Below are 26,841 nucleotides of genomic sequence, written 5' to 3' on the forward strand. Positions count from 1 at the left end.
TAAACGCCGTAGTAAATAAGTGCATTCGTTCAAACACACAAATTTTAAGACATCGACAAAGAATAACTGTACAATCTATCGAGATTGTTTTATGAATGAAAACGTGAGCAAGTAAGAAATAAAACATCCATGACATTCAATAAAAAGAAAAGTAATATGTTCGAACCAAATATAAAAAAAATGACAATAAAACATTCGACAAAAGAAATAAAAGGTTCGACAATAAAATAAGAAAATAAAAAGTTCGACAAACTTGCCCAAAAGAAATTTTCCCACGCAGGGGACCAAAAACAAGCTAATGCAAACTTAAGAGAGGTCGAGGTGAATCTAGGCCGACTTATCCTTAGCGGGCTCGGCTTCCTTCGAGTTCTCCCCAGCCTCATCGATGGACGCAAGCACAGAATTCGAGCTGTCGAGCATCGAGCCGAAATGGTCCGCGACCTCGGCAATCTCGGGCACTGGCGCGTCAGGAGGCGAGCGGTCCTCGTACGTAGTGAACTCGAGGTCATCGACCCCGGTAAGAGAGGGCAAAGGCACTCCATCGAGCTCGGCCTGAAGCTTCACCAGTTCATCCTGGGCTTCCTGCAGCTCAGCTGGGGCGGTCGGTGATCTCCTGGTTGACGACCTCCTGGAAGATTGACGATGCCGCCTTAGCCTGCTCGAGGTTACGCATGATGGTCGTCCTCTTCCTCCCGGCAATGACGAACTGGCGGTAAGCCATCAAAGCCCCCTTGTACTTCGCCTCAGCGGCCTTTTTGCTCGAATGAATGCCGTCGTCCTTGGCAGACCGATAAGCTTGGTACAAAGATCGGTTCCCCGCCTTCTCCTTAGCCAGTTCAGCCTTCACCAGTTCTGGCTCGGATCTGAGGTTACGACGGGAAGCCTCAGCCAAGTCGAGCTCTTTCTTCAGCTCGACCCGTGTCCTCTCGGAATCTTGGAGGCGATCCTCGAGATCCTTTTGACGACGGGCGTACTCCCCTGCCTCGGCGATAAGGAGGTCCATCTGACCGAGAGAACCCTGGCATTTGGCGAGCTCGTCCTCGGAGGCCTTCAGCTTTTTCCGCAACTCCTGGTTCGAAAAGGATAGACGGTCGTACATCACCTCGTACCCCAGGAAGCCTTTGTTCAGCTCGGCCATGAACTGCAAAAACATGAGTTAGCCTTGAGAAATGATATGAAAGGCAACATATAGAGTTAAAACTTACCCGAGAACCCGCCGCGCTGACGGAACGATAATAGCTCGCCCCATGCATCCTCGAGACCATTGGAAGTCGGTACTCGAGAAAATTGAATTGACGCATGAGGCACGCCGCCGCCGCCGAATCTTTGTAGACCGGCTGGTCGAGGTTCCAGTTGAACGCCAACTTACAGGAACCCGACGGGGACCCCTGCGATTGGCCGGACTGCGGGGTCGGCTGGCGGATTGCTGGCCGGATCCCTTCACGGCCTTCCCGCGATCGTCAGTTCGACCTTTCTTTGGGTCGCTCTGTTGACGCCCTCCACCCATTTCCTCTTGACCTGAGAGGATGGAGCCGCCGTGGACTTAGCCGCAGTGGTCGAAGCCTTTGTGACCTCGGCGCCAGAAGCCTTGACGACCCCGGCAGAGGGGGTCTTGGCGGTCTCGGGCTCGCCGTCGAGCTCGACAAGCAGCGTGGCCGGAGGAACCACGACCGAGAGCTCCTGAAAGCCGGGGGTAGAGGTCGGCGCCACCGGGGTAGAAGATTTGGCCTTCTCGGCCGATCCGGACGTGGCCCCGGCCTCACTAGCCGCTTTGATGGCCTTCTTCTTAGCTCGCCAGTCGACATTTTCGTTGTTCATCTCGGACGAAGAGGAAAGATCGTCTGTAGGGAGACAATTGATAAAAATATATATAATAAAAATAAAATAAAATACGAATTCGGAAATAAAGACCAACCTGAGGAAGCAACAGGCCAAAGACTGGCTGCTATGAATCGAGCCTCGGAGAAGGATTTCCAAGAGACCTCGCCGGCGCGCAGCTTCTGGACTTTAAGATCGGACGAGTCCGACGCGTAAAGAACGATCTTCTCTGCAAAACAAATGGCAGGGTGTCAGTTTGCATTAGGCAGACACTAGCCAGTTCGCAGATCGTCAGTAAAACTCTCCCCTAATTACCACAGTCCGTCTTCCACTGGACAGACAGACAATTCTTCACCACCTCGACTGTCTTGTCACTGATCTCGAAATAGAATTATTTTGAGCCCCAGTTCTTGTCCTTGCCGGGGAGGTTGGTAACGATCCCTTGACGAGGTCAGTTTGCCATGTAGAAGCACATCGGATGGTGCTTTGAGTTGCGCTTCGCGACCAGCAGACGGCCGAGATCATTAACGTCTAAAGAGATTCCAACCTCTTTAGACAATAGCAGTAGCGCCATCACTTGACACACAAAGTTCGGACACATTTGGGCGAACTGTAGGCCCAGACGATCACAAAACTCGATGAGGAGTCGGGGGATAGGGAAACGCAGTCCGCACTCTTCGAAAAATACCCGGTATGCACAAACATATCCAGGGATAATTCGATCGGCGGACTGGCCTCCCATTTTCACCCTCAGCCCATCGGGGAAGTTGTATCGCTCCCCCATGTCGGCGAGGTCGCGCTTCATCAATGTCGAAGGCGACGACAACTCACTGTTAGGATCATCGCTCTTCTTGTCAGATGCTGACATTTTTTTTCGAAAAAATTGTGGTTTCGAGAAAAACAGCGAGAAACAAGAACCCAGGATGAGAGTCGACTAAGCCTAGAAAACCCGAAACCCACTAATACAACAAAGGGAAGAAAAAGAATTCAAAATCTTTACGGTAAAGATGGCGGAGACCAAGAAATTCAAGAAAAAAGAGAGAGAAAGAAGAAGAAGAAGAAGAAGAGAGGAATGTTGCGATTTTTACCTCTGGGCAGCGAATGGGTTGGTATTAATGAAAAGAATAGAAAGGTCGGGGCTCTATTTAAGCGTCAAATCGACGATTGAGAATCCCAAAAAGATCTCTATGATGATGAAAATCTTTAAATTACCGAGGCACGGGTGTGGCGACACGTGTCGTTAGCGTTAGCCCAGAAGTAACCTAAAGGTAGAAATACCCGAATATTTCGTCAAATTTCAACCAGATTATGAGAAATCTCGGTTCGATTAAAAGTATATTCTATATTATATTATCTTATAATATAGAAGATACTGGGGGACTGATTGTGGGAGTGGATATCGTCCCTATCCACCAGGCAAGATGGGCTTAGTAGGCCTATTGTCAGTTCGGCCCAAAAGGATTGGGGATAATCGCTAGTTCGGCCCAAAGGCCAGTTCGCCCCAAAGGCCAGTTCGCCCTAATAATCCTAGACACAGGTGAGATCGGCCCAAGACAATAGAGAGGAATTCTTCGCTGAAGACTGAATCCCGATTCGACCCGGGCCCATAGACGTTCCTAGACGGTCCCGCCAAGTGATTTGAATAATTAGTCTCCTCTGAGAAACGGTCAAATCGCCTAAAGACGAGGACAAATGCGAGGAATGGAGGATGGAAGACCGGTTCTGCTCGTACGCGTGTAACAATCTGAAGGAGAAAGAGGATAGACGAGTTGGCTATAAAAGCCCACTCATTCTTCATTTTACGGGACGGAATATCTAAAAAAGAAAAGCCTTACGCTTGTATTTTGATTCATCATTAATATTTAGATTACTTGTTCGTTCTTTTTTATTTTAGTGGTTTATATTCGATCATCAATAAATAAATTTTCTTTCACTTATTTCTTCTATAAATTTATATTATTCATAAATTCCTTTCGGATCACGGTTTAATCTTCATAATCGAATTCTGAGACCCTTCCCTCATAAAAATAATTATACGAAGCAAACTTGGTATAGATTGTTAGGACGAGAAATCGGCTCAACAAAGTCCTTTGAACCCACTAACGTATCAGGTTTATTTGATTTTTTTAATCAAAATATGTTATTGTAGGAATTCAATATATCTGCATGTATTATCTACTAAAGATCTTTGTTGTTCCAAAAAGTAAAATGGCCACTCCAAGAAAATTATCAAGGTTTCATAAATACTAAATATCTAAACAAATTTATGCTAAAAAATACTAACCACATTAAAATTGAATATTGAATTAACACATTCGCTTGGCTAGTTCACTATACATCCGAAAACCTTGATTTAAGTTAACACTCTTTTAATACCCAAAATGCCAACTGCTAAATATCGGTCAAAACAAAAACAAAATTATTGACTATCTCACAAAAAAAAAAACAAAAATTAACATACATACACACGTTTATTCACACTACAAAATTCAAGTGTAATGATTATGTGTGTATATATGTCCTTGATCTTACAAAAATGAATAGGGTAGGTATCTCTCTGTAGTTTTCGACTATACAATTTAGCATCAACTTCACAATTTCTTTTCAAGAAAAAACTAGGCAAAATACAGAAATAGAATTTTTCCTCCCTGGACTAAGAATTAATCCTTGCAAACATTGAGAAGCATTTGGATTTGGTTAACTAAGTCATGAAGGGAAATATATTTTTTCATTCAACTAAAAAAAATGCACGTTGAATTGGATAATGCAACTATATTGTGCGCATTTAAAATGGTTCCAAGGCGAAACAAAAAATGAAGAATGAAGAGAACACTAAAATCAAAGGTTCCGATTCTACGACAACCACAAAACCAGAGAGAATGTGTTTAATCTCGATTTGGGTATTTACCTCTGCAAAACGACATTTAAACCCAATTCCCACAAACCATATCAAATTTTCAGTACAGAAGCTACAACTGAAACTAATACTAAAAAAAGTAAAAGCAAATATTTTCTACATTTATAAACACCAATACTCAACGCGGCCATAAAGTCGGAGTTATCATACTGTACATGGTCAAGAGAGCCTACTGATGATGATAAATACGATGCTGCCTTTTCTGTGTTGGCGCTCAGCAAATATTCTCTACCCTAAATCTTCAGCGGAAGAACTGGTCTCTGCAGTTTCATCCTCGCTGAAGCTGGATGGTATCTCCAAGCCAGATCTACATAACACATCGTGATGGACTCAGAAACTACGTAGCAATTGAACTTACAAGAATTTGCAGCACCATATTTCTACTAGAACCTACAATGATCTTTAAAGGAAGGAAAAAAAGATTGTTTAAGTTCCAATCATATTGACATCTTTTGGCCAGGATCTGCTAAACTTCATTAAGCCAAAGCTTTCAAGTCATAGCAGGCTGTGCTTTAAATTCCGGAAGCTGTTGTGCTTTAATTGACGACAGCAACAATAATTACGAAAGCAAAGCTCCACCAGAACCTAATCTCTTCTTTTTTTTTTTTGGAGAGATTCAGAGCTACTTCATTAATAAATCACCCTACATAATTGAACCTTAATTTCCCAATTAAATAACTTAAGATTGTCATAATAAAAATGCATGATTAAAAATACTAATTTCTTAATTTGAGACCGCTGATTTCCTTAAGAAGACACCTAAGTATGTAATAATCGGTAAGGAGAATAATGCATGAAGAGTACTGAATTTAGATAGAGCAGGATGCTAACGAAGTAGAAACAAACATAAGCACTTGGTTAAACCTGAAAATACGATTTTTAAGAAATGAGATCAACCTGAAATCATGAAATAAAGCCTAACTGTCCTCATCATCAGAAATTTTAGTTAAACGGAAATGTAGAATCAACTATGGCACAGGTATGCATGCAGAGACCTTCCAGAACGATCTTGTACAAATTCCGAGATTAGTGTGACTGACCCTTTAGAGTGATTCTTTCGGGATAGCCTCTCGTCAAACACTGGATTTATGCCATTTTCTTGAAGCGGAAAGTCAACTCGAACTCGTTTTCCACCCTTGAAAAATAGGGAAAAAATGCAGAGTGTCAACAGTTGCAAAAGAAACTATGTTACGAGCACGCATAATAAAAAAGCATGTTTGCAATTTAACGCCACACAAGTTAGAAATTACCACCATTTCACCAGCAGGCTTCATCTTCACTTTGACATCCCTCATGCCCTTATAGTCTCCATATAATTTTCTTTCCTGCTGAAGCACACATATACCGTAGAACTCAAACCCAAGAATTCTATAAGAGCATGTTCAAACATTTCATACAAGCAGTAAAACATAAAAGAAAACATACCTGTGGCATCATTACAGATATCCGTCTTTCTTCCATATCAGGAGTCTCACAATAGTCTCGCGCCACGAGTGGGGGCTTAAAATTAGAGTATCCACTCCTTTGAGCTATCTTAGGGCTTAAACTATTGTCATTTTCATGTAACCAAGGCACTGTTGGTTTACTAGAAATTCTCCCACTAGACGTGACACGGTGGTTAAGATATGAATCAGAGGCCATCCCATCAACAGAATGCTTTTTAAAACCCTTTTTGCGCTTCTTCGGGATTTTATTATTGGACTCGTCGTATACGTCCAAGGGAGAATTTCGGTCAACCAAGGAACTAGTGTGATCAAAATAAGCTGCCTTTTGAGGACCAAGTACACGTGAAATACCAGGAGCTTCTTGCAAATACAAATCCCTGGAACTTAGCTTCGAATTGTATCCCTCATACCTCTGTAAGACCATGACAAATAAAAACCGTGAATCAATTGTGTAAATAAGAGACAAAGAGAATCAGTGGACACTTAAGCAGGCAATAGATACAATATGTTAACAGTATAGAGTCCCCGTAACTTATTTTGCTTCGGTGATTTACTTTCATGTACAAGTATCTATTTGGCTCCGTGCGTTTCCAATTCTGACTTTTTCTCTTAAAAATAATGACAAATATATAGTTGAGCAGTTGCACAAAGCACTCACAATTCTAAATCATCATCCTGTGCCCACAAACCAGAAATAAAATCCCAGCACACTGGTCCTGAATAGCTAGTCGTTTTTAGAACTTGAAGAGGACCATGACCCCTAATGTGTTTGTACGATTTAACCTTCACTTTGCCATGTTAACAGGTCACAATGTGACCAAAGTTTAATTCATAAACATGTTCATAGTGGCTTTGATGTAACTATCGAATTTTTTTTTACTGTTTCTAGCTGTAAAACAATTCTTCTGATGAGAAAGGAAATATAGGAAAAAGATAGAAAATAAAAAAATATATGTACAGGTATTATACCCTCGGACTACTTTTTATCAAATACAGACATCACTAAAAAACTAGAATTATTCAGAAAGCGTTAACTTACAGGTCGGGGACTTGGTTGCCTTTTCAACCCAGCAATGTCTGGAGAATGAGAACGTACCGGATTCCCAACATAATATGCTTCTGCCACATATTCAAACAAAAATGAGTTCAGACTATTATCAATAAAACAACGCTAGACTAGTAAAGTATGTATGGAAATAAGATAACCATGTTAAATATATATATATATATATATATATATATATATATATATATATATATATATTCAAAGTTTACAAAATGAGTGTCACAAACCATGGATAGGATCTCTGGGAGGAGATTCAAATGCACCAGGAGGAAGCGGGTCAAAATCAACACCCAATAATGGACCATCTTCCTGATATTGCCTTCCCAGCTGCCTCTTTACAGCCGTTATAGCAGCATTCTCTATTTCGCCCTTGACTTTCAAATATCCCGAGGGCTTATACCCAACATGCCTAGAGTCTTTGGAATTCAGAGGCGTGCTAATAAGCCCATCGTGAAAAAGGTATCTAGAAGTTTCCACACCATGATGATCCTCCGGTTGTGAGACTAACCTATCTTGCAGCGAGGAGCTGCTCTCTGAAGACGTCTCGTGGTCCATTCGAGCTACTCTTTCGATATGATGATGAGCACGATTTTCGCGGATCGGGTCGGCTGCCTGGAAGTCGTGCCCGTAGAGCCTCCGGCTTTCGACTTCCCGCGGATCAACGTGCCTGTAATCAGCGTGCTTTGTGCTCCCACACGAGTCTTGGCCGAGATCCTGAATCACTCCGCTCAGACGCTCTTGCCGTCCGTTGGGACACTTTTCGTCTTTCGAAGACCGCTTGTCTTTTAGCCGTCTGTGACAAAACCACCCCGATATCTGCTTCTCTGTCAATCCCAAATGCACGGCAAGTTCTGCTTTCATTTCCTCCGTCGGATATTTGTGCTCTGGAAGTGTAAGAAAGCGATTTAATTTTGGATAACGAATACAACTACTAAAAATAAATAAAATAAAATAAAAATATATACACTTTGTGATATAAGGACTATTAGTATTACCATCATAAAATTTCTCCAAAGCTATGAGCTGGGCTGGTGTCTTGAGGCGTCTTTTCTTATTATCTGAAGAATGTTTATTCTCATCTGAATGCCCTTCGCCTGATACTACATATAATTTGGAAACCAAGAGTTACTAATTTGATTCAAAAATCGACACACTTCTAGGTACACAAATGTAAAAAAAAAAAAAAAAAAAAAAAAAAAAAAAAAAAAAAACCATATCACTTTACAAAACAGCTACTACGCCTGGCAAATTATCTCAACCAGACACAATGGATGAACAAGCAGCAGAATCAAACTTCGCAAATCCATTCTCAAGAAAACATTAGAATCAATAAGATCAAGCATACCAATGCACCACCAAAATTGTAAGCCCAAGATCTGAACCCCTAATGCGATTTCAGGTTAAATATACCGCATCCAAATATTTAAGCTTAAATAATCATCGGCTAAGTCGATATAAAAAAACAATCTATACGGAGGAGAGTCGGCCATAGCTGCGTCACATATAACGTTTAAGTTTATATGCTCAACAACAATTCCAAACAATTTCCCATCCCGAGGAATAAAGAATTTTGTTTTCGCAAGCATTCATAATTAGGATTACAATGAACATTCTAAAGATAGAAACACAGCCGTCTTTATTTTATTGTTTTTAAAGTCTCAAGCAAGCTTATGTTACATAGAAACAACTCATGGTTTTTGCATTCCCTGAATAATGTCCCATGGGATATAGCAATTATGACCTTCTTAGTCAGCAAATTCCATTCTTCTTGACTATGGATTCAAGTTTGGCAAACGAAATTCACCAAAATTACACGCCAAACACAATGCGTGGAATCGTAATGGAAAGTTCATATGACCAAAAAAAACCAGCATGGCCTAGAATGAAAACCAAGATACAATTACCCTATTTTATTTTTCAAAACCAAATATTGGCGAAATGTTACCAATCCAAACACAATTATGGGTCAAAACCTTGGGAAGCAACATAGAACAATACCCACAAAATAAAATAAAATAAAATAAATCAAAATCAAATATTGTTTTAACCTACAATGTAAATCTGCAGATAGAGTTTCACAGCTCACCATATTCATTACAGCAATCAGGTTATGCATGCAAAAGGGGTTCATTCAAACCCCGCCGAGATTCGCACACGCAATCCAAGGCAACACAAAGACAACAACCAAAACGAAATCCAGAAATGAAAAATGGAAAAAGAAAAAAGAAAACGTCTCACTGATCCATGAACGAGAAATTAACATCAATTACCTTCCATGGCGTTTGAAAATCCTGAGAATTTCTCTTTTCTCTCTCTCGCTGTCTATCTCTGCCTATCTGGGCAGAGAATGGAATAGAGAATTTGAGTTTATAAAAAGGTTCAGAAAGGCAAACCCATATACCCAACAGGAAACATTGAAGGAACCAAACATGGAATTGGGCGCTGCAAATTTTTTTCCTTTCTTTCGTTTGCATCGAATTAAATTCTTGTCATTGCGACTTGCGAGACGATGAAAAAGCAAATCTATTTTATTTTTCGTTTTTTAATATAATTTTAAACATTGTCTTTATTATTATTTTAACATCCATGGTTCCTGTGCTTTCGTCCAAAAACGCCTGGGCTCTCATTTATTATTTTTTTTTTCCAAATATTCTCCTCTCTCAACTTATAAAGCAATGAAATATTATTTTATTTTACTCACTTTATAACGGAAAACTTCCTGCGCATATATTTATCGAAGTATTAACAATAATATAATAAAAATAAAAATTATTATAATAATTTTAGAGAAATTTTATTAATTGGGCTTAATAATTGAACTAATATCAAGATTAAGACCCTAACTTAAAAACAATCCAAAAATGGACTTTTGTACCATAATCGAACAAAAATATCATCTGATTCTCTATACCTCATCCACTCATAAAAATTAATTCATTTTAACATTTCAATCTTCTCTCCCTCTCTCAAATCCTCACTACTTCAGTGGATTTCAAATAATCATGGGTAAGATTACTAACTTAATCATTTTAAATAACTTTTAATTATATATGATAGAATGTAGTGATAAAAATCGATCAGATCTAAAAAACATAGTAAAAAATCTGGGTTTTAACTTTTTTGTACGATGGTATACGATATGGTAGGATGAGATTTAACTTTTTTGTACGATGAAATTTGGGAAAAAAAATGATGGTCTGTACGATGATGTACGATGCTATACGATGATGTACGATGCAATGATGTACTATGTTGTACGATGGATAAGCTAATTTTGCATAGTTTGGCTGTTTTTTGGAGTTTTTATCATGGTTAACGGCACTTGGGAGAAGGAAAGATACCTATGGAGGTTCACCAATACAGATACGCGTGCATTCGTATTTCCGAAAGAGATAACGTACACGGAGTTAGTGGATTTTATATTCGAGAAGATCGAGTTAGACAAATTCGCGTTTGACTTACAATCGGTACAATTACGATGGCTCCTGCTATTTTGAAGGGCAATGGTGACGTTTCGTATTTTATGAAGCACATATATCGTAATAGATTTCCACTTTGTGTAAGTTTAGTACCGAAACAGATTATTGAGTCTATTGCGTATCGAGGAGTATGTAAAGGGAAAGATGTGAAAGTTGGAAAGGTGTCTCGCAATGAACCGAAGAAGAGACGGAATACTCTTGTTATCGAGGATCGAAAAAATGATCTTATAATTAGAAACGATGACGGTGGCTGTGATGATGACTTGTTTAAGGAGTACAAGGGTGCCGAAAACGGTGACGAAATATACATGCGTAATAGAGATTGTAATCACAACAGTGACGAATATGATGGACACAATAGTGACAAAGGTGATGAATACGGAGGTGGCGAATGTTATGAAGAGAATAGTGACGGAGATATGGAGATAACAATGGTAGATGTGAAGAATTTGAAGAGTTCGCCAATCCGGAAGAATATGAAGAGTTTGTGGAAACTTTTACAGTACCAATGGGTCATTGTGAACCATCGGGTCATTGTCAGCGTGAGCCTCCGATGATCGAATCACTTATCGTTCCTTATTCATGGAAAGCACCCGAGTTCACCACCGATGATGTTGTGAAGGAAGAACCGAGTCATTATCCAATCCATTCTTCTACAAGTAATTTAGATCTCAAGTGGATTTAAAATTTCAAGTAAAATCTGTTAAGTTATTGTTTAACTAACCTTTGAAAGTAACAGGTAGCTCAGAAGAAATATATATTGGGCATCAGTTTGAAAACAAACTTGAATTGAAGAAATATATCCACCTGTACGCGTTGAAAAATAATTTCGAGCTTAGAGTGAAATCTTCTTCGAAAAAAGATGGTATATTCTACGTAAAGACGAGAAATGAACGTGGAGGTTGAGGGGTGTCGTGCAGTGGTCTGATATGTGGGAGATTACGTCGTACGAGGGTAAACACTTATGTGCGCGTGTTGTTCGAACAGAGGGCCATCGAGGAGCTGTACCATGGGTCATCGGTCACGTATTTAAAGACAAGTACTCAATTAGATCTATGGCGGAGTATTCGGCGCATAACGTCAGGGAAGAAGTGAAGACAAGATGGGGTGTGAGCATATAGTATTTGAAAGCTTGGAGATCCAAAGAGAAAGCTATTGGGTACGTTCGGGGTACACCGGAACAATCCTACCGGAAGTTACCGTCTTGGTTGTACATGTTGAAGCAAAAGAATCCTGGGACGTTACAAGACTTTGTGTGAGATGGTGACAAATTCAAGTATGCTTTCTTTTCTATTGAGGCGTGTCGTAGAGGCTTCAAAGCATGTCGGACGGTCATATCATTGGACAGTGTATTTCTGAAGACAAAATAAGCGGGCAGTTGCTTTGCGCAATTGCAATGGATGCGAATTCACAATTATATCCACTTGCATTTGGAGTTGTAGATAACGAGTGTCATGCTTCTTGGATTTGGTTTTTGAGAAGATTGCGAGAAGCTATCGGTGAAGACGTACTTAATTTGGCGTTTATATCCGATCGCCACGTTAGCATTATACATTGTGTCGAGGTTGTGTTTCCTGGTATCCCTCACGAAGCATGTTACCATCATTTACAACTGAATGTCCAACATAAGTTCAAGACAAATCATTGTTGCTTTGAACTGTACGATGCTGCTTACGCCTTCAGTAAAATAGCATTCGAAGCTAATTTTAGATAGTTGAGACGGAAAGATGTCGAGATGGCAAAGTATCTCGAAGAAGTTGGTGTCGATCGGTGGGCCAGAGCTTTCTTTCCTGGAAAACGGTAAAAGTCTAGAACTTATTGTGTACTGAATTTCAATGTTGTTGATTATATAAATGTTGCTGTTTTTATATAGGTACGACCTAATGATGAGCAACAACGCAGAAAGCTTCAACAACAATACAAAGAATGCTAGGACGTTTCCCATTACGACATTGCTCGAGTTTATTCAATTCACACTCCAAACTTGGTTTTTCGATCGAGAAGAGATAGCGCACAAGTTAAACACAAAATTGACACCAACATGGCAAAATGATCTCGCACAGCTAAATAATAAGGCACAGTTCGTCAATGCGTACGGGCTTGGTCTATTTGAATGTCATGTCAAAGACGCAAGAGGTGATTTCGATGTAGACATCATGGCGAAGACATGCACTTGCGGACTACCACAACAATTGAATATCCTGTGCGAGCATTCCATCGCAGCAGCCCAACATGGAAGCATCGATGTGTACTCGTTATGCAGTGACTTTTATTTGAAGGAGACGTGTATTGAAATGTACAAGGAAGCCATATATCCGGTTGACAATGAAGATCAGTGGAATGTCCTGGATGAGATAAAAAAAACATGAAAGTTGAGGAACCAATTGAAAAGAAGCAAGCCGGTCGACCGAAGAAAAGTAAACAAAGAAGAAGAAGGATTAATCGATACCCATCTCAAGGTGAAAAGGTTGTTATCCAGCGAAAATGCGGGAAATATGGTGGTAGGGGACATAGCAGAAAGACATGCACTTGGAGGGATTGAAACTTTAGACGTTGTGTTATTTTTAGTTTTAAGTTTAAAACTTTAACGTTTATTTGAGTTACATGTTTATTTTCTTTAAAATCTTTAGACGTGGTGTTTTTTTTTTATTTTTTAGTTTAAAAGTTTAACGTTTATTTGAGTTACATCTTTATTTTCTTTAAAACCTTTAGACGTGATGTTATTTTTATTTTTTAGTTTAAAACTTTAACATTTATTTGAGTTATATGTTTATAAGGTACTATTAAAAACACATTTAATCAAGGGTAAACTAGCAACGTAGCCATTTTGAAACATGGTTTTTGGAATCTAGCCAACGTTTGGTAAATTTTGCAATCTAACCATTTACTGAAATTTACGGATATAAAATACCTAATTTACCCTTTTTCTTATACTTACTTGATCAAAACACTAGCCCACGTTTGACCGGTTTGAATTGTATACAACCAATTAATTTCAGATTTTTTCGCAATTTAATTGGATATTTAGCTAATTTAATAGGAGATTTGGTGATGTAATTAAAAGAGAAAATTTAATGCAATAAATGCAAAAAAAAATTACCATAATTAACATAAATTAACAAATCAACGGAGATTAACAAAAATTTACAAACATTTACACTGTATTTGCTTACACGGCTATAATTTCAGCAATTTAATTTCAGCTTTTTGAATTCATAATATGAGATTCGGTGATGTAATTAAAAGGGAAATGAAATATTTATTTGATTGAATAAGTCAAACAAGATAATGAATACACGTAATTATGATAAAATCCTGTTCAAAATTAGAAAATAAATTTGGAAAACAAAAATACCGTATTAAATACGTATTAAAGGAAATGAAAGAAATCGGCTCTACCTGCACATATGTAAATTTACCATAATTAACAGAAATTAACAAAGCAACGGAGATTAACAAAAATTTACGAACATTTACACTGTATTTGCTTACACGGCTATAATGTTCATTAAAGAAAAAAAAACGCTCAATAACCAACTTTGTCAAATATAGAATTTTTATTAAAATTCGAAATATAAACCGAATATAACAAATTCGGCTACAAAACCAAGTTTCAAAACGTGGGCTAGTATTTTTGAAACCAAACCAAGGCTAATATAGTAAATACCATCTTAGATAAATATGACACGTCATCAAATTTGGCTAGATTCGAAAATTAAACGAAACGTTGGCTAGATTACAATTGCAACGTTTGATGTGGCTTAGATCGACTAATTTTTCTTTAATCAATACTCAACAAACCATCTCGATAATATGTTTATAAGGTACTATTACATACAATACCAAAAAGATTTAAGAAAAACATCAAACAATACAAAATCACGGGATAAGCCTTCCGTAGAATAAGTCGACACACCATTTCTTCCGGAACGTTCTCATATGCACACTTTGGAGTGTGTCAAACGATTCGTTCAATAGTAAGTGCTCGACATACTTCGCTGCGAACATCCCGCAATCATCGCTACAAAACAAAAATAACTTGAAATTAATATACAAACTTGTATAAAATAACTTGTCAAAAAAAACTTGTATAAAATAACTTGTCAAAAAAAATTTGTATAAAATAACTTATCAAAAAAACCTTGTATAAAATAACTTGTAAAAAAAAAACTTGTATAAAATAACTTGTAAAAAAAACTTGTATAAAATAACTTGTAAAAAAAACTCGTAAGAAAGTTTACATGTTTACCTGTAAGCATATTGTGGGACCGTTTGATCGACTAGCCATGTCAGAGCATGGAATAAAATTTCGCCCTCGTTCAACTCCCGTTACGACATGCGATGGTCGCTGAAGAAACCACCTATGGCCATAATCTTAGGCAGTGCTCGAGTCCAATTCTGCATAAATAAACATTTTAACAACCAATCAATAAACATAATAATCTTAATAACCATAAATAAACCTAATAATTTTAATAACCATAAATAAACCTAATAATCGTAATAAGCATAAATAAACTTTTACGTACCTCCATCATCTCGTTAAAGTCCTTCTGATTACCCGTCGTCTACACGAGGTCCTTCTGGCAATCGAGGACGGTAATGGTCCACTCCTCGATGTCGACCCGAAATGTGAACCAATGAAGGTTCTTATAGTTCACGACGAACAGGATCTCGCGAGCACCCGTTTTACGGAAAAACATCGGCGCCCTCATATCCCATTCCACGGGCTCGGGCTCCGTCCCCAGTTTGATGGCATTCTTTTTGTTCTCTTCTTGCTTCATGAATCGGCCGTACACGTGCTGGACCCACCGACAATCCATGATTCGGACGTCTTGCCGATATCCGTTGAGCGCTCGTTGGCGACCCCGAAGCATGCTCAGTATGGCATCAATATGTTGCGAAATAAGAAACATATAACGTCACTTTAAATTAAAAGGGAATGTGAATTATAACAAATAACGTACCAAATCGTTTATAGCCATTTCGTGGACCCCAACAACATCTCGAAGAACTGCGGATCTGCATCGCGAGTCTTCAGGCGAACAGAACCAATGAATTTGTCGTTCCACTTCGACGTATGCATCCACTTCACGAAAGGATTAAAATCCTTTTCCTTCGCGTCCTTCAATGGGTTGAACGCACGGATCCGCTTTTCTGCGTACTTTGGCTTCGTCGGATCTGTGAACGCGTCCCAATGCGTCATTTTCTGTCGCACCTGCCGCTCTAGACGTATCGAATTTTTTTGTGCCTCTTCTCTTTACCTTTTAAGCGGGGTCGTGAGCGGGAGTTGCTTCTCTGGAACGTCTGAACGACGAAGACTCGAAGACGACGTAGAATACCTCGGGGAAGACACCGGCCATTTAGAAGAACACTTCGATGAAGACTTCTCCCTTTGAGATGAAGAAGCAGGTGGCTATTTATGAACATTTGATGTCATATAGTCTTACGAAGACTCTTCCTTGCAATTGCTTATTCTTTAATAATAAAGTTGAAACGTTCATTCATTCTTTCTTTGTTTGAAGCTTTATGATAAAACCTTAGTCTTTTAGTCCATAAACAAACTTAACAACTTACGAAGAGACAAATGTAGATTTGCATGAACAAACTCTTCGTAGTTTGCTTAAAACGATATATTCGCAATCTTAGGGTCAAAGGACTATTGACCTCAGTATGATTGTTAGAAGAATCTAAGATGTCTGGTTATGAGGCATTGAGAGTTGGGGACTCTATAGTTCTTCTAGGTATCTTCCGAAGGTACTGAATTGACCAGTGCACTTCTAGAGACAATATAAGAACAAACCATTTAACCTCTTATGTCTCGAAGTCACTATGTATGAATTGCATCATGCTTACCTTAATCCTGAAATGAGACATGCCATTTCACACCTTAGTATTCTCATTTGAGAAAGTCAAAGTTCGGACTCACTATGTGATTCCGAACAAGGCCTATTGGTGAAGTACTAAGTTGTGAGTTTGTCATGAGTAACTTTGTGAAGTTCTCATAGATATGGAATTCATGTACAAGATTGCTGAAATGCAATGTATGTCACCTCATGCTTTGTTCCTTGGAGTGTGAATAAATGAACTGGCCAGTGTCCAAATTGAGTCCTGACTCTTTTGGATGAAACAATGTGACTTGTTAGCTCCTCGTCAATACATTGTTTCTAACTTATTCACAAGCGACAAAGGAGTTGAGGAAATAACAGCTAGAAGGGTAAAATGGTAATTTAGTAAATCCCGACTAGCTGATGACATTCATGAAGGGTAAACATAGATAATATTCAGTGGATCCGCTCATCATAATTAGGTCGAATTCTTGAGTAGAAAATAAATTCATTTGAACCGAGAGATTTTCAGTGTCAGCTCTTTAGTGGAGTCAGTTGGCATTAAGCTAAACTTGGAAAAGGTTTGTGAACTTTTGAGTCCAAGTGTTTAGCTCAAGCTTTGTTCATTTGGGTCCATGAGGTCACTGTCACGAATCACATCGATAGGAATTGTTAAACTGGAAGCTAAGTCAAAACAAGAACGAAAATTGTCGAAAGGGTATTTTTGTCTTTTGAGACATAAGGATGAAATGGATGTCAATAAATTTTGACAAGTTCATTTGATGACTTAATGTCACTCGGCCATAATATGATTAACTGGGCCTTGTGAATTAATTTCATTTCATAAGAATTTTATTGAAGATTCTTAATGGGCCTTTCTCATGTTGTCATGAACAAATGAAGAAGCTTCTAGAAGCTCCTTCTAGAGAGACTTGGGCGCCTACCCTAATAGAGAAATAGGAGAGTTTATTTTGTGCATAAATGTATTTAGATACTTGCCAAAAGAAAAAGAGGAAACAAATTTCCTCCAAGAGGAAAGTGGGAATCGGCCAAGTGAGAGACAAGGCAAGGCCTTGAACAAAATAGGAAACAAATCAAGGCTTCTAGAAGCCTTGAGTTGGCCGAGTGTCTCAAAGGGAAAAAAGAGGAAATTGCTCATGAATATGTGATATTCTATAGAAGAGGAAACTACCTTATTGAAGGTGAGACCTCTCCTATAAATAGGAGCCTCATTTCCTCACATTTCATTCATCCTAAGTTTAAGAGATTGAGAGACTCTCTCTCTAGAACTTGGCCGAAAATCCTCTCTCTCTCTCTAGTTTATTTTCGATTTTTTTCTTGTCTTGGCACCTAGGTCCTCACTCGACCTAGTGTTTAGCTCTGCGACTTCGAGACTTGTTCTTAAGTCGTAGTGTTTAAAAGTGTCCACTCACTGATTCCTTCTTTTCGAGTGATTTAGTGATAGAAACTTTCGTGGTTGCTCGAGGTGCTGAGGAAAGAAAGAGAGACGTGCTGCGATGGGAGACGAGCGTTGCAAACTTTCCACAAGCTTCTTCAAAGTTCAAGCTTCAAGAAAGGTTAGTAAACTTCTTGCTCATATTGGTTTTTAATTACATGTACTTGCACTTGTCTAGGTTAGTAAAAACTGTTTTACTTGTAAAAGAAAATTTTTAAAATTCCGCCGCTTAGCGAAGCGTTAATTATTTTCTCAAACCCTAGATCGATTCCAACAAATGGTATCAGAGCTATGGTCAAAGATTAGCATGTACATGTTTTTAAAATTATGAGCTTGAAAATCGTTTTCGAAAGTTTACTAATTTTGTGACAAGTTAGATTTGTAATCTTAGATTTTTTTTTTTAATTTAATGCTCTTGTCTTTAAATTAAAAAGCATGTTGATTTTCTATGATTTTGGGATGTTTTTAAAACACATTAGAATCAGTTCTAAAAGTTTTTAATTTTTTATATTGAAAAACGTGTTTTAAAGGTTTGAGAAATTTCGGTAAATTTTGTGACTAGTTACTTTGTCTTTCTAGTTTCTTTTATTTACCGTATTCGTTTTATGCTTGTTGTTATTTCTTTTATTCTATGTTATTACCCTGCTAATAAAACACAAATAAAAGCTTTAAACAACATCTTAAAACGTTCCGTTACACTCGATTCTTTTTCGCACTTAAAAAGGACCAAGCTTTAATTTATTTGTTTTTCTTCGAGCTGGAGTAAACCCGCATTAAAAGTGGCATAACTATCTGCTCAGAAATCGAAATTTAATGATTCTTGAATCAAATTAAAGCTCTGTCTGTCCTCTGTCCAATGCCACCAGTTTCGGCTCAAAAGGACATCGGAGCCGCCAGATATGGCGATTTTACTATGAGGTGCGCGGCTGTCTGAAACTCCAGTTTTTTTAGAAATCCGGATTTTCAAACCCCACTACCATGAGTTATAGAACTCTAATGAGAAAATTTTCTTGAGCAAAAATGTTTTTCATATGATTATAAACATGATGTGTAAGATTAAAATGTTTTGATTTTTGAAAGTTTAATTGAAATTGAATTTTTACAAAACTAGTTTGAATTTTGAAAAACCGTTTTCACTTTCAAACTTGAAAATATTTTGTCATCCAAATCAAATAAATTTTCAAAATGTTTTCAAAACTATATCTATATCACATATGTTCAAAATCTATATGCTCTTGAAAATTTGAGTGGGAGGTCTCCTTGTAGACAAGCCGAAAAATAAAAAGATGTGTAATCTCAAACTTTCAAGTGTTCGAGTGAGTTGAAGTTCACACTTCCCTCACGCACTTTCCCGAAATAGAAAATAGGAAAAGATCGAGTATGTACCTTGTGCCTTTATGCACTAATACTGCTCTGAACATGTCGATCTAGGATTCTCTTCTAGTTGTCCGGTCTGTCGCTCTCTAACTAGGAAATTTGTTTCCGAACTTATAAGAGTCGATGAACCAACTCCAAAAACTAAGTGGGAGGGTTATATTCGTTGTTTGTAACCCGTGATCCCCAACACTAGTGAAAGATGCAATAACGTGGGACTAAGAGCCGCTCTTGCGACCCTCACTTAAATGTGAGTACTCCAAGGCGTTATTGCTTCGATCATTGCTCAATGAGCTACGTTCGAGAGTGATGCAATGATGACAAGGCCTCCCCTTGTGGAATTGTTTTTCAAAGCTGATCTTTTGGACTAAGTGGTTGGTTACACACTTAGGCTCAATCCCTAGTAATCCTCCCTTGAGGCTCTGCGAAAGGATGTGACTGATCAAACCAATTTAAAAGGTGGCTAGTCAAAATAGATGTATTGACATCTTGGCTTAGCATTAATGATGTGTCATTTACTTATAAATGGAGATTTTTTGCGGCCTTCTCTTGAGGGAGTAAATTATCGTTTGGTTTATAACACCTTTGGATTTTACAAAAGTCTTAATAAAACTTAAATCCTAAACCAAAGACTAATCATAAACTTGTTTCAACTTTTATAGGCAATATGTCTCTCAACCCTCTCTCTACAATTCTTTCCTCGAATAAACTCGAAGGCGACAATTACGTCGACTGGAAACGTAACCTCGACATAGTCCTTACTGTCGACAAGCACAAATGGGTTCTCACCACCCCCTGTCCTCAAACGAATGAAGATTCGACGCAAGAGGAGAAAGATGCCCTGGCGGCCTGGCTTCGATCCGATGAGATTGCGAGATGCTATATTTTGGCATCGATGAACAATGTGTTGCAACAACAACATCGTGATTATGAAACTGCCACCGATATGCTCTACAATCTCCATGAGATGTTTGGAGGGCAAGGACGTCAAGCTAGGCAACAAGCGGTCCGACAATTCATGAACTGTCGTATGAAGGCTGGAACTCCCGTTAGAGATCATATGATGCTGATCATTAGCTATCTCAACGAGATGGAGATTCTTGGATCTGAGATTGATGGGGAGACTAAAATAGATATGATCTTGGAAACTCTCCCCGAAACCTTTGATACCTTCAAGTTGAATTATTCCATGAACAAGCTAGAGTACACTGTTACCGAGCTCATGAAGGAACTTCAAACCGCTGAGGCACTCACTAAGAAAAAGAGGGCTCAAGGAGAAGTACATGCTACTGCCTCCACCTCTGGATCTAAGAAGAGACCTCGCAATGCCGAGAAGAAGAACCAACCTAAGGTTCACACGAAGAAGAAGGCGCCAAAGGCTCCGAAGGTGGACAAGTCTAACGACAAGTGCCACCACTGCAACGAGCCTGGTCACTGGCGTAGGAACTGTCCTGCCTACCTCAAAACCAAAGCAAAAGGTATTGTACTTGTTACTGAAGCCTGTTTAGTAGCTGATAATGTATCATCGTGGATTGTTGACTCCGCTGCTACTAACCATATTTGCTGCTCCTTGACTGGTTTTAGGAAAAGCAAAAGCTTAGAGGATGGCGACTTCTGCTTCAAGTGGGGTGATGAGAGCGTGGTGTCTGCGAAGGCTGTGGGATCCGTGACGCTGTCTTTTGAAGATCGAACTTTAAATTTGAATAATGTTTATTATGTTCCTTCCTTTGGGAAAAACCTAGTATCTGTTGCTCAACTTTTCGAGCAAGATTATTATTTTAAGTTTATAAAGAATGGAATTCGTATTTCTTTTTCTAATTCTTTCGTCACTGATGCATGTATGAAGAATGGTCTTTTTTACATCTATCCCACTCAACCTTCTCTTTTAGATACCGAAATAGATAACGATCTAATTAGGGAGCCAAAGAGGATCAAACTTTCTGAATCCTCCGATCTAACAAAATCAACATACCTCTGGCACTTAAGACTTGGTCATATCAGTCTAGATAGGATTAAGAGACTTGTGAGGGATGGTCCACTCCAAGCCTCTGCAATAGGCTCACTACCTACTTGTGAATCCTGCATAGAAGGAAAAATGACTAAGCGACCTTTCTCCAATAAGGGTCGAAGAGCCACCGAGTTGCTGGAACTAATACATTCTGATGTATGTGGTCCGCTCAACCAACAGGCACGTGGAGGATACGAATACTTCGTTACCTTCACTGATGATTACTCAAGATATGGGTTTGTCTATTTGCTTAAACACAAATCCGAGACCTTTAACGTATTTAAGGTCTTTAGGGCTTTAGTGGAAAAGCAAACTGGCAAAGTGATCAAAACCCTTCGATCTGATCGAGGTGGTGAGTATATGTCTGGAGAGTTCGATGACTTTCTTAAAGAAGAAGGTATCGCTTCTCAGCTTACCGCACCTGGCACACCTCAACAAAACGGAGTGTCAGAGAGAAGAAACCGAACTCTTATGGAGATGGTTAGATCGATGATGAGTTACTCATCACTCCCGCTTTCCTTTTGGGGATATGCCCTCGAAACAGCCGCCTACATTCTGAACCAAGTTCCGTCTAAAACGGTTCCTGGTACTCCTTATGAACGATGGACTGGCCGTAAAGTGAATCTTGGCCGCATCTGAATTTGGGGTTGCCCTGCACACGTGCTGAGGCAAAAGACTAGCAAGTTGGCTAGTAGGTCAGAATTGTGCCTGTTTGTAGGATACCCGAAGGAAACCAAAGGTTTTACTTTCTATAGTCCCGAGGACGATAAGACTTTCGTTAGCACGAATGCTCGTTTCCTTGAGGAGGACTTTATGAAGGATGCGAAACCTAGAAGCAAAATTGTGCTTGAAGAAAAGTTGGGTGAGGAAGCTTCTACCTCATCTGTAAGAACTGTTCTTACCCCAATTGAAACACAACCTAACTCATCAGAATCTCGTCAAGTAGTACTTCGACGTAGTGGGAGGGCTGTTCAACAGCCTGACAGGTACATGTCTTATGGAGACTCTCTTGTAGCCGTCTCCGACATGGATGACCCTGTTTCCTATAGCCAAGCGATGGCTTGTTCTGAATCAAACCTTTGGCTTGACGCCATGAAAGTTGAAATGCACTCGATGTATCTCAACAAAGTCTGGAAACTTGTAGACCTTCCTGAAGGGATTAAACCCGTAGGGTGTAAGTGGATATACAAGAAGAAAATGGGTCCTGATGGGAACGTCGAGACGTTCAAAGCACGACTTGTGGCGAAGGGTTATACCCAACAAGAAGGGATTAACTATGAAGAAACCTTCTCGCCAGTCGCGATGCTTAAATCCATCCGCATACTCCTATCCATAGCTGCAGCTCTCGACTATGAGATCTGGCAAATGGATGTCAAGACAGCCTTTCTGAATGGCAATCTTGATGAGCGCATTTACATGGCTCAACCAGACGGTTTCGTGGATAAAGGTCAAGAGACTAAGGTTTGTGAGTTGCTTAAGTCCATTTATGGATTAAAGCAGGCATCTAGGTCACGAAATATTAGATTCGATGAAACTGTAAAGAGCTTTGGCTTTGAACAGTCAATAGATGAGCCTTGTGTTTACAAGTTAATACACGAAGACAAAGTTGTGTTTCTGGTATTATATGTCGATGATATACTACTCACTGGTAATGACGTGGGTAAGTTATCTGAGGTTAAGGTCTGGCTGGCAAAGCAATTTGATATGAAGGATCTAGGAGAAGCCGCATACATTCTGGGGATCCAAATCTTTCGAGATAGGAAAAACCGGACCCTGTCGCTCTCTCAAGCATCTTATATTGATAAGGTAATGGATCGCTTCTCGATGCAAGACTCCAAGAAGGGCCAAACACCCTTTAGGCATGGAGTTTCACTCTCTAAGGACCAGTCTCCCAAGACTGCACAAGAGATTGAAGACATGAGGAAAATTCCTTACGCCTCTGCCGTAGGAAGCCTCATGTATGCTATGCTTTGCACTAGACCTGATATATGTTTCGCCGTTGGTGTAGTTAGCCGTTTCCAATCGAACCCTGGACCCGAGCACTGGATTTCTGTTAAGCATGTTCTTAAGTATCTTCGAAGAACTAGGAACTTGATGCTTACATACTCAGATACTGACCTGACTATGACGGGATATACCGACTCCAATTTTCAAGCGGATAAGGATTCCAGGAAATCCACTTCGGGATCTGTGTTCATCCTTAATGGTGGAGCTGTTGTGTGGAGAAGTATTAAGCAATCTTGCATTGCTGACTCCACAATGGAAGCAGAATATGTGGCTGCTTGTGAAGCATCCAAAGAGGCTGTATGGCTTAGAAAATTCCTTAAGTATTTGGAAGTTGTTCCAAACGTCGACGAGCCCATGACTCTTTATTGTGATAATAGTGGGGCTATCGCTAACTCGAAGGAACCTCGAAGCCATAAGCGCTCTAAGCATATTGAGAGGAAATACCATTTGATTCGAGAGATCGCGCAGCGCGGAGACGTGGAGGTGAAGTAGATCTCTGGCAGATCCATTCACCAAGGCCCTAGAGAACATGGTCTTCGACCAACTTCGAGAGGGATTAGGCATGTAGGACTACTCACATCTTCTTTGAGTCAAGTGGGAGTTTGTTGTCAATGGTGCCCACAAGAAGAGTAGTAGTGTCTATTTATGAACATTTGATGTCATATAGTCTTACGAAGACTCTTCCTTGTAATTGCTTATTCTTTAATAATAAAGTTGAAACGTTCATTCATTCTTTCTTTGTTTGAAGCTTTATGATAAAACCTTAGTCTTTTAGTCCATAAACAAACTTAACAACTTACGAAGAGACAAATGTAGATTTGCATGAACAAACTCTTCGTAGTTTGCTTAAAACGATATATTCGCAATCTTAGGGTCAAAGGACTATTGACCTCAGTATGATTGTTAGAAGAATCTAAGATGTCTGGTTATGAGGCATTGAGAGTTGGGGACTCTATAGTTCTTCTAGGTATCTTCCGAAGGTACTGAATTGACCAGTGCACTTCTAGAGACAATATAAGAACAAACCATTTAACCTCTTATGTCTCGAAGTCACTATGTATGAATTGCATCATGCTTACCTTAATCCTGAAATGAGACATGCCATTTCACACCTTAGTATTCTCATTTGAGAAAGTCAAAGTTCGGACTCACTATGTGATTCCGAACAAGGCCTATTGGTGAAGTACTAAGTTGTGAGTTTGTCATGAGTAACTTTGTGAAGTTCTCATAGATATGGAATTCATGTACAAGATTGCTGAAATGCAATGTATGTCACCTCATGCTTTGTTCCTTGGAGTGTGAATAAATGAACTGGCCAGTGTCCAAATTGAGTCCTGACTCTTTTGGATGAAACAATGTGACTTGTTAGCTCCTCGTCAATACATTGTTTCTAACTTATTCACAAGCGACAAATGAGTTGAGGAAATAACAGCTAGAAGGGTAAAATGGTAATTTAGTAAATCCCGACTAGCTGATGACATTCATGAAGGGTAAACATAGATAATATTCAGTGGATCCGCTCATCATAATTAGGTCGAATTCTTGAGTAGAAAATAAATTCATTTGAACCGAGAGATTTTCAGTGTCAGCTCTTTAGTGGAGTCAGTTGGCATTAAGCTAAACTTGGAAAAGGTTTGTGAACTTTTGAGTCCAAGTGTTTAGCTCAAGCTTTGTTCATTTGGGTCCATGAGGTCACTGTCACGAATCACATCGATAGGAATTGTTAAACTGGAAGCTAAGTCAAAACAAGAACGAAAATTGTCGAAAGGGTATTTTTGTCTTTTGAGACATAAGGATGAAATGGATGTCAATAAATTTTGACAAGTTCATTTGATGACTTAATGTCACTCGGCCATAATATGATTAACTGGGCCTTGTGAATTAATTTCATTTCATAAGAATTTTATTGAAGATTCTTAATGGGCCTTTCTCATGTTGTCATGAACAAATGAAGAAGCTTCTAGAAGCTCCTTCTAGAGAGACTTGGGCGCCTACCCTAATAGAGAAATAGGAGAGTTTATTTTGTGCATAAATGTATTTAGATACTTGCCAAAAGAAAAAGAGGAAACAAATTTCCTCCAAGAGGAAAGTGGGAATCGGCCAAGTGAGAGACAAGGCAAGGCCTTGAACAAAATAGGAAACAAATCAAGGCTTCTAGAAGCCTTGAGTTGGCCGAGTGTCTCAAAGGGAAAAAAGAGGAAATTGCTCATGAATATGTGATATTCTATAGAAGAGGAAACTACCTTATTGAAGGTGAGACCTCTCCTATAAATAGGAGCCTCATTTCCTCACATTTCATTCATCCTAAGTTTAAGAGATTGAGAGACTCTCTCTCTAGAACTTGGCCGAAAATCCTCTCTCTCTCTAGTTTATTTTCGATTTTTTTCTTGTCTTGGCACCTAGGTCCTCACTCGACCTAGTGTTTAGCTCTGCGACTTCGAGACTTGTTCTTAAGTCGTAGTGTTTAAAAGTGCCCACTCACTGATTCCTTCTTTTCGAGTGATTTAGTGATAGAAACTTTCGTGGTTGCTCGAGGTGCTGAGGAAAGAAAGAGAGACGTGCTGCGAGGGGAGACGAGCGTTGCAAACTTTCCACAAGCTTCTTCAAAGTTCAAGCTTCAAGAAAGGTTAGTAAACTTCTAGCTCATATTGGTTTTTAATTACATGTACTTGCACTTGTCTAGGTTAGTAAAAACTGTTTTACTTGTAAAAGAAAATTTTTAAAATTCCGCCGCTTAGCGAAGCGTTAATTATTTTCTCAAACCCTAGATCGATTCCAACAGCTTCTCCGACGACTGGCGCTGCAAAGAGGACGGTGCGGGTGATGAAGACGCCGACTTTTGAGAAGACGAAGGAGGAGGAGGAGGAGAAGGGCTTCGGCGACGATGACGACCTTGAGCTTGAGTCGTGGGAATGTCACCCACAGGCAAGCCCGTAACGTCCGTGAAGACGACATTCAGCCTCTCCCACATGCGAATCTGCAAGTACAAGTCACCAAATATAAACATCTAAACTTGTCAAAAAATATAGACATGTTTTGAACTTAAATTAAATTTTTACAAATCTAAGCATATACGTTTAAATTTCTTAAAACTTAACTTCAAACTTAAAACTAAAATTAAATTTAAAAATATAACTTAAAAATTTAATTTTAAAATCTAACTTAAAACTTTAAATTAAAATTAAAATTAAACTTAACTTAAAACTTAAATTAAATTTACACCTAACTTAAAACGTAAATGAACGTAAATGAAATTTTAAAATCTAACTTAAATTGAACTTAACTTCAAACTTAAATTAAATTTTGTACCTGGTCCCGCCTGATTCGCTTGATTCTACGCCTGTTCGTGTTCAGAGCGTGTAAGACCATCTCTTGCGATTGCCATAGTTCTTCCCACATTTCTCGCGTTATTACAAACGGCTCGGGAACTTCGGACCGAGGAG

At 39.1% G+C, this 26,841-nt stretch overlaps 1 protein-coding gene across 8 annotated transcripts; it reads right to left on the reverse strand.

Moving 5' to 3' along the window:
* Positions 1 to 4,630: 4,630 nt before the first annotated feature.
* Positions 4,631 to 9,786, reverse strand: LOC149380857 (Homeodomain-like superfamily protein). 8 transcript variants are annotated; one of them, XM_089601767.1, is made up of 8 exons: positions 9,517 to 9,786; positions 8,242 to 8,340; positions 7,474 to 8,130; positions 7,220 to 7,299; positions 6,161 to 6,592; positions 5,986 to 6,063; positions 5,731 to 5,870; positions 4,631 to 5,042 (listed from the first exon to the last, which is right to left on the reverse strand). In XM_089601767.1, the coding sequence occupies exons 1-8, from the start codon at positions 9,521 to 9,523 to the stop codon at positions 4,964 to 4,966; spliced, it is 1,572 nt and encodes a 523-aa protein (XP_089457893.1). In that variant the 5' UTR covers positions 9,524 to 9,786; the 3' UTR covers positions 4,631 to 4,963. The 8 variants fall into 8 exon arrangements, with proteins under 8 accessions (XP_089457893.1, XP_089457891.1, XP_089457889.1 ...); XM_089601765.1 differs by having other exon boundaries at positions 5,989 to 6,063; positions 8,242 to 8,346; XM_089601763.1 differs by having other exon boundaries at positions 8,242 to 8,346.
* Between the last annotated feature and the right edge of the window lie 17,055 nt (positions 9,787 to 26,841).

The sequence above is a fragment of the Urtica dioica genome, chromosome 11 (assembly GCF_054948205.1).
Source record: "Urtica dioica subsp. dioica isolate 48M chromosome 11, U.dioica_male_clone48M_v1_H2, whole genome shotgun sequence".
Taxonomy (NCBI): Eukaryota; Viridiplantae; Streptophyta; class Magnoliopsida; order Rosales; family Urticaceae; genus Urtica; species Urtica dioica.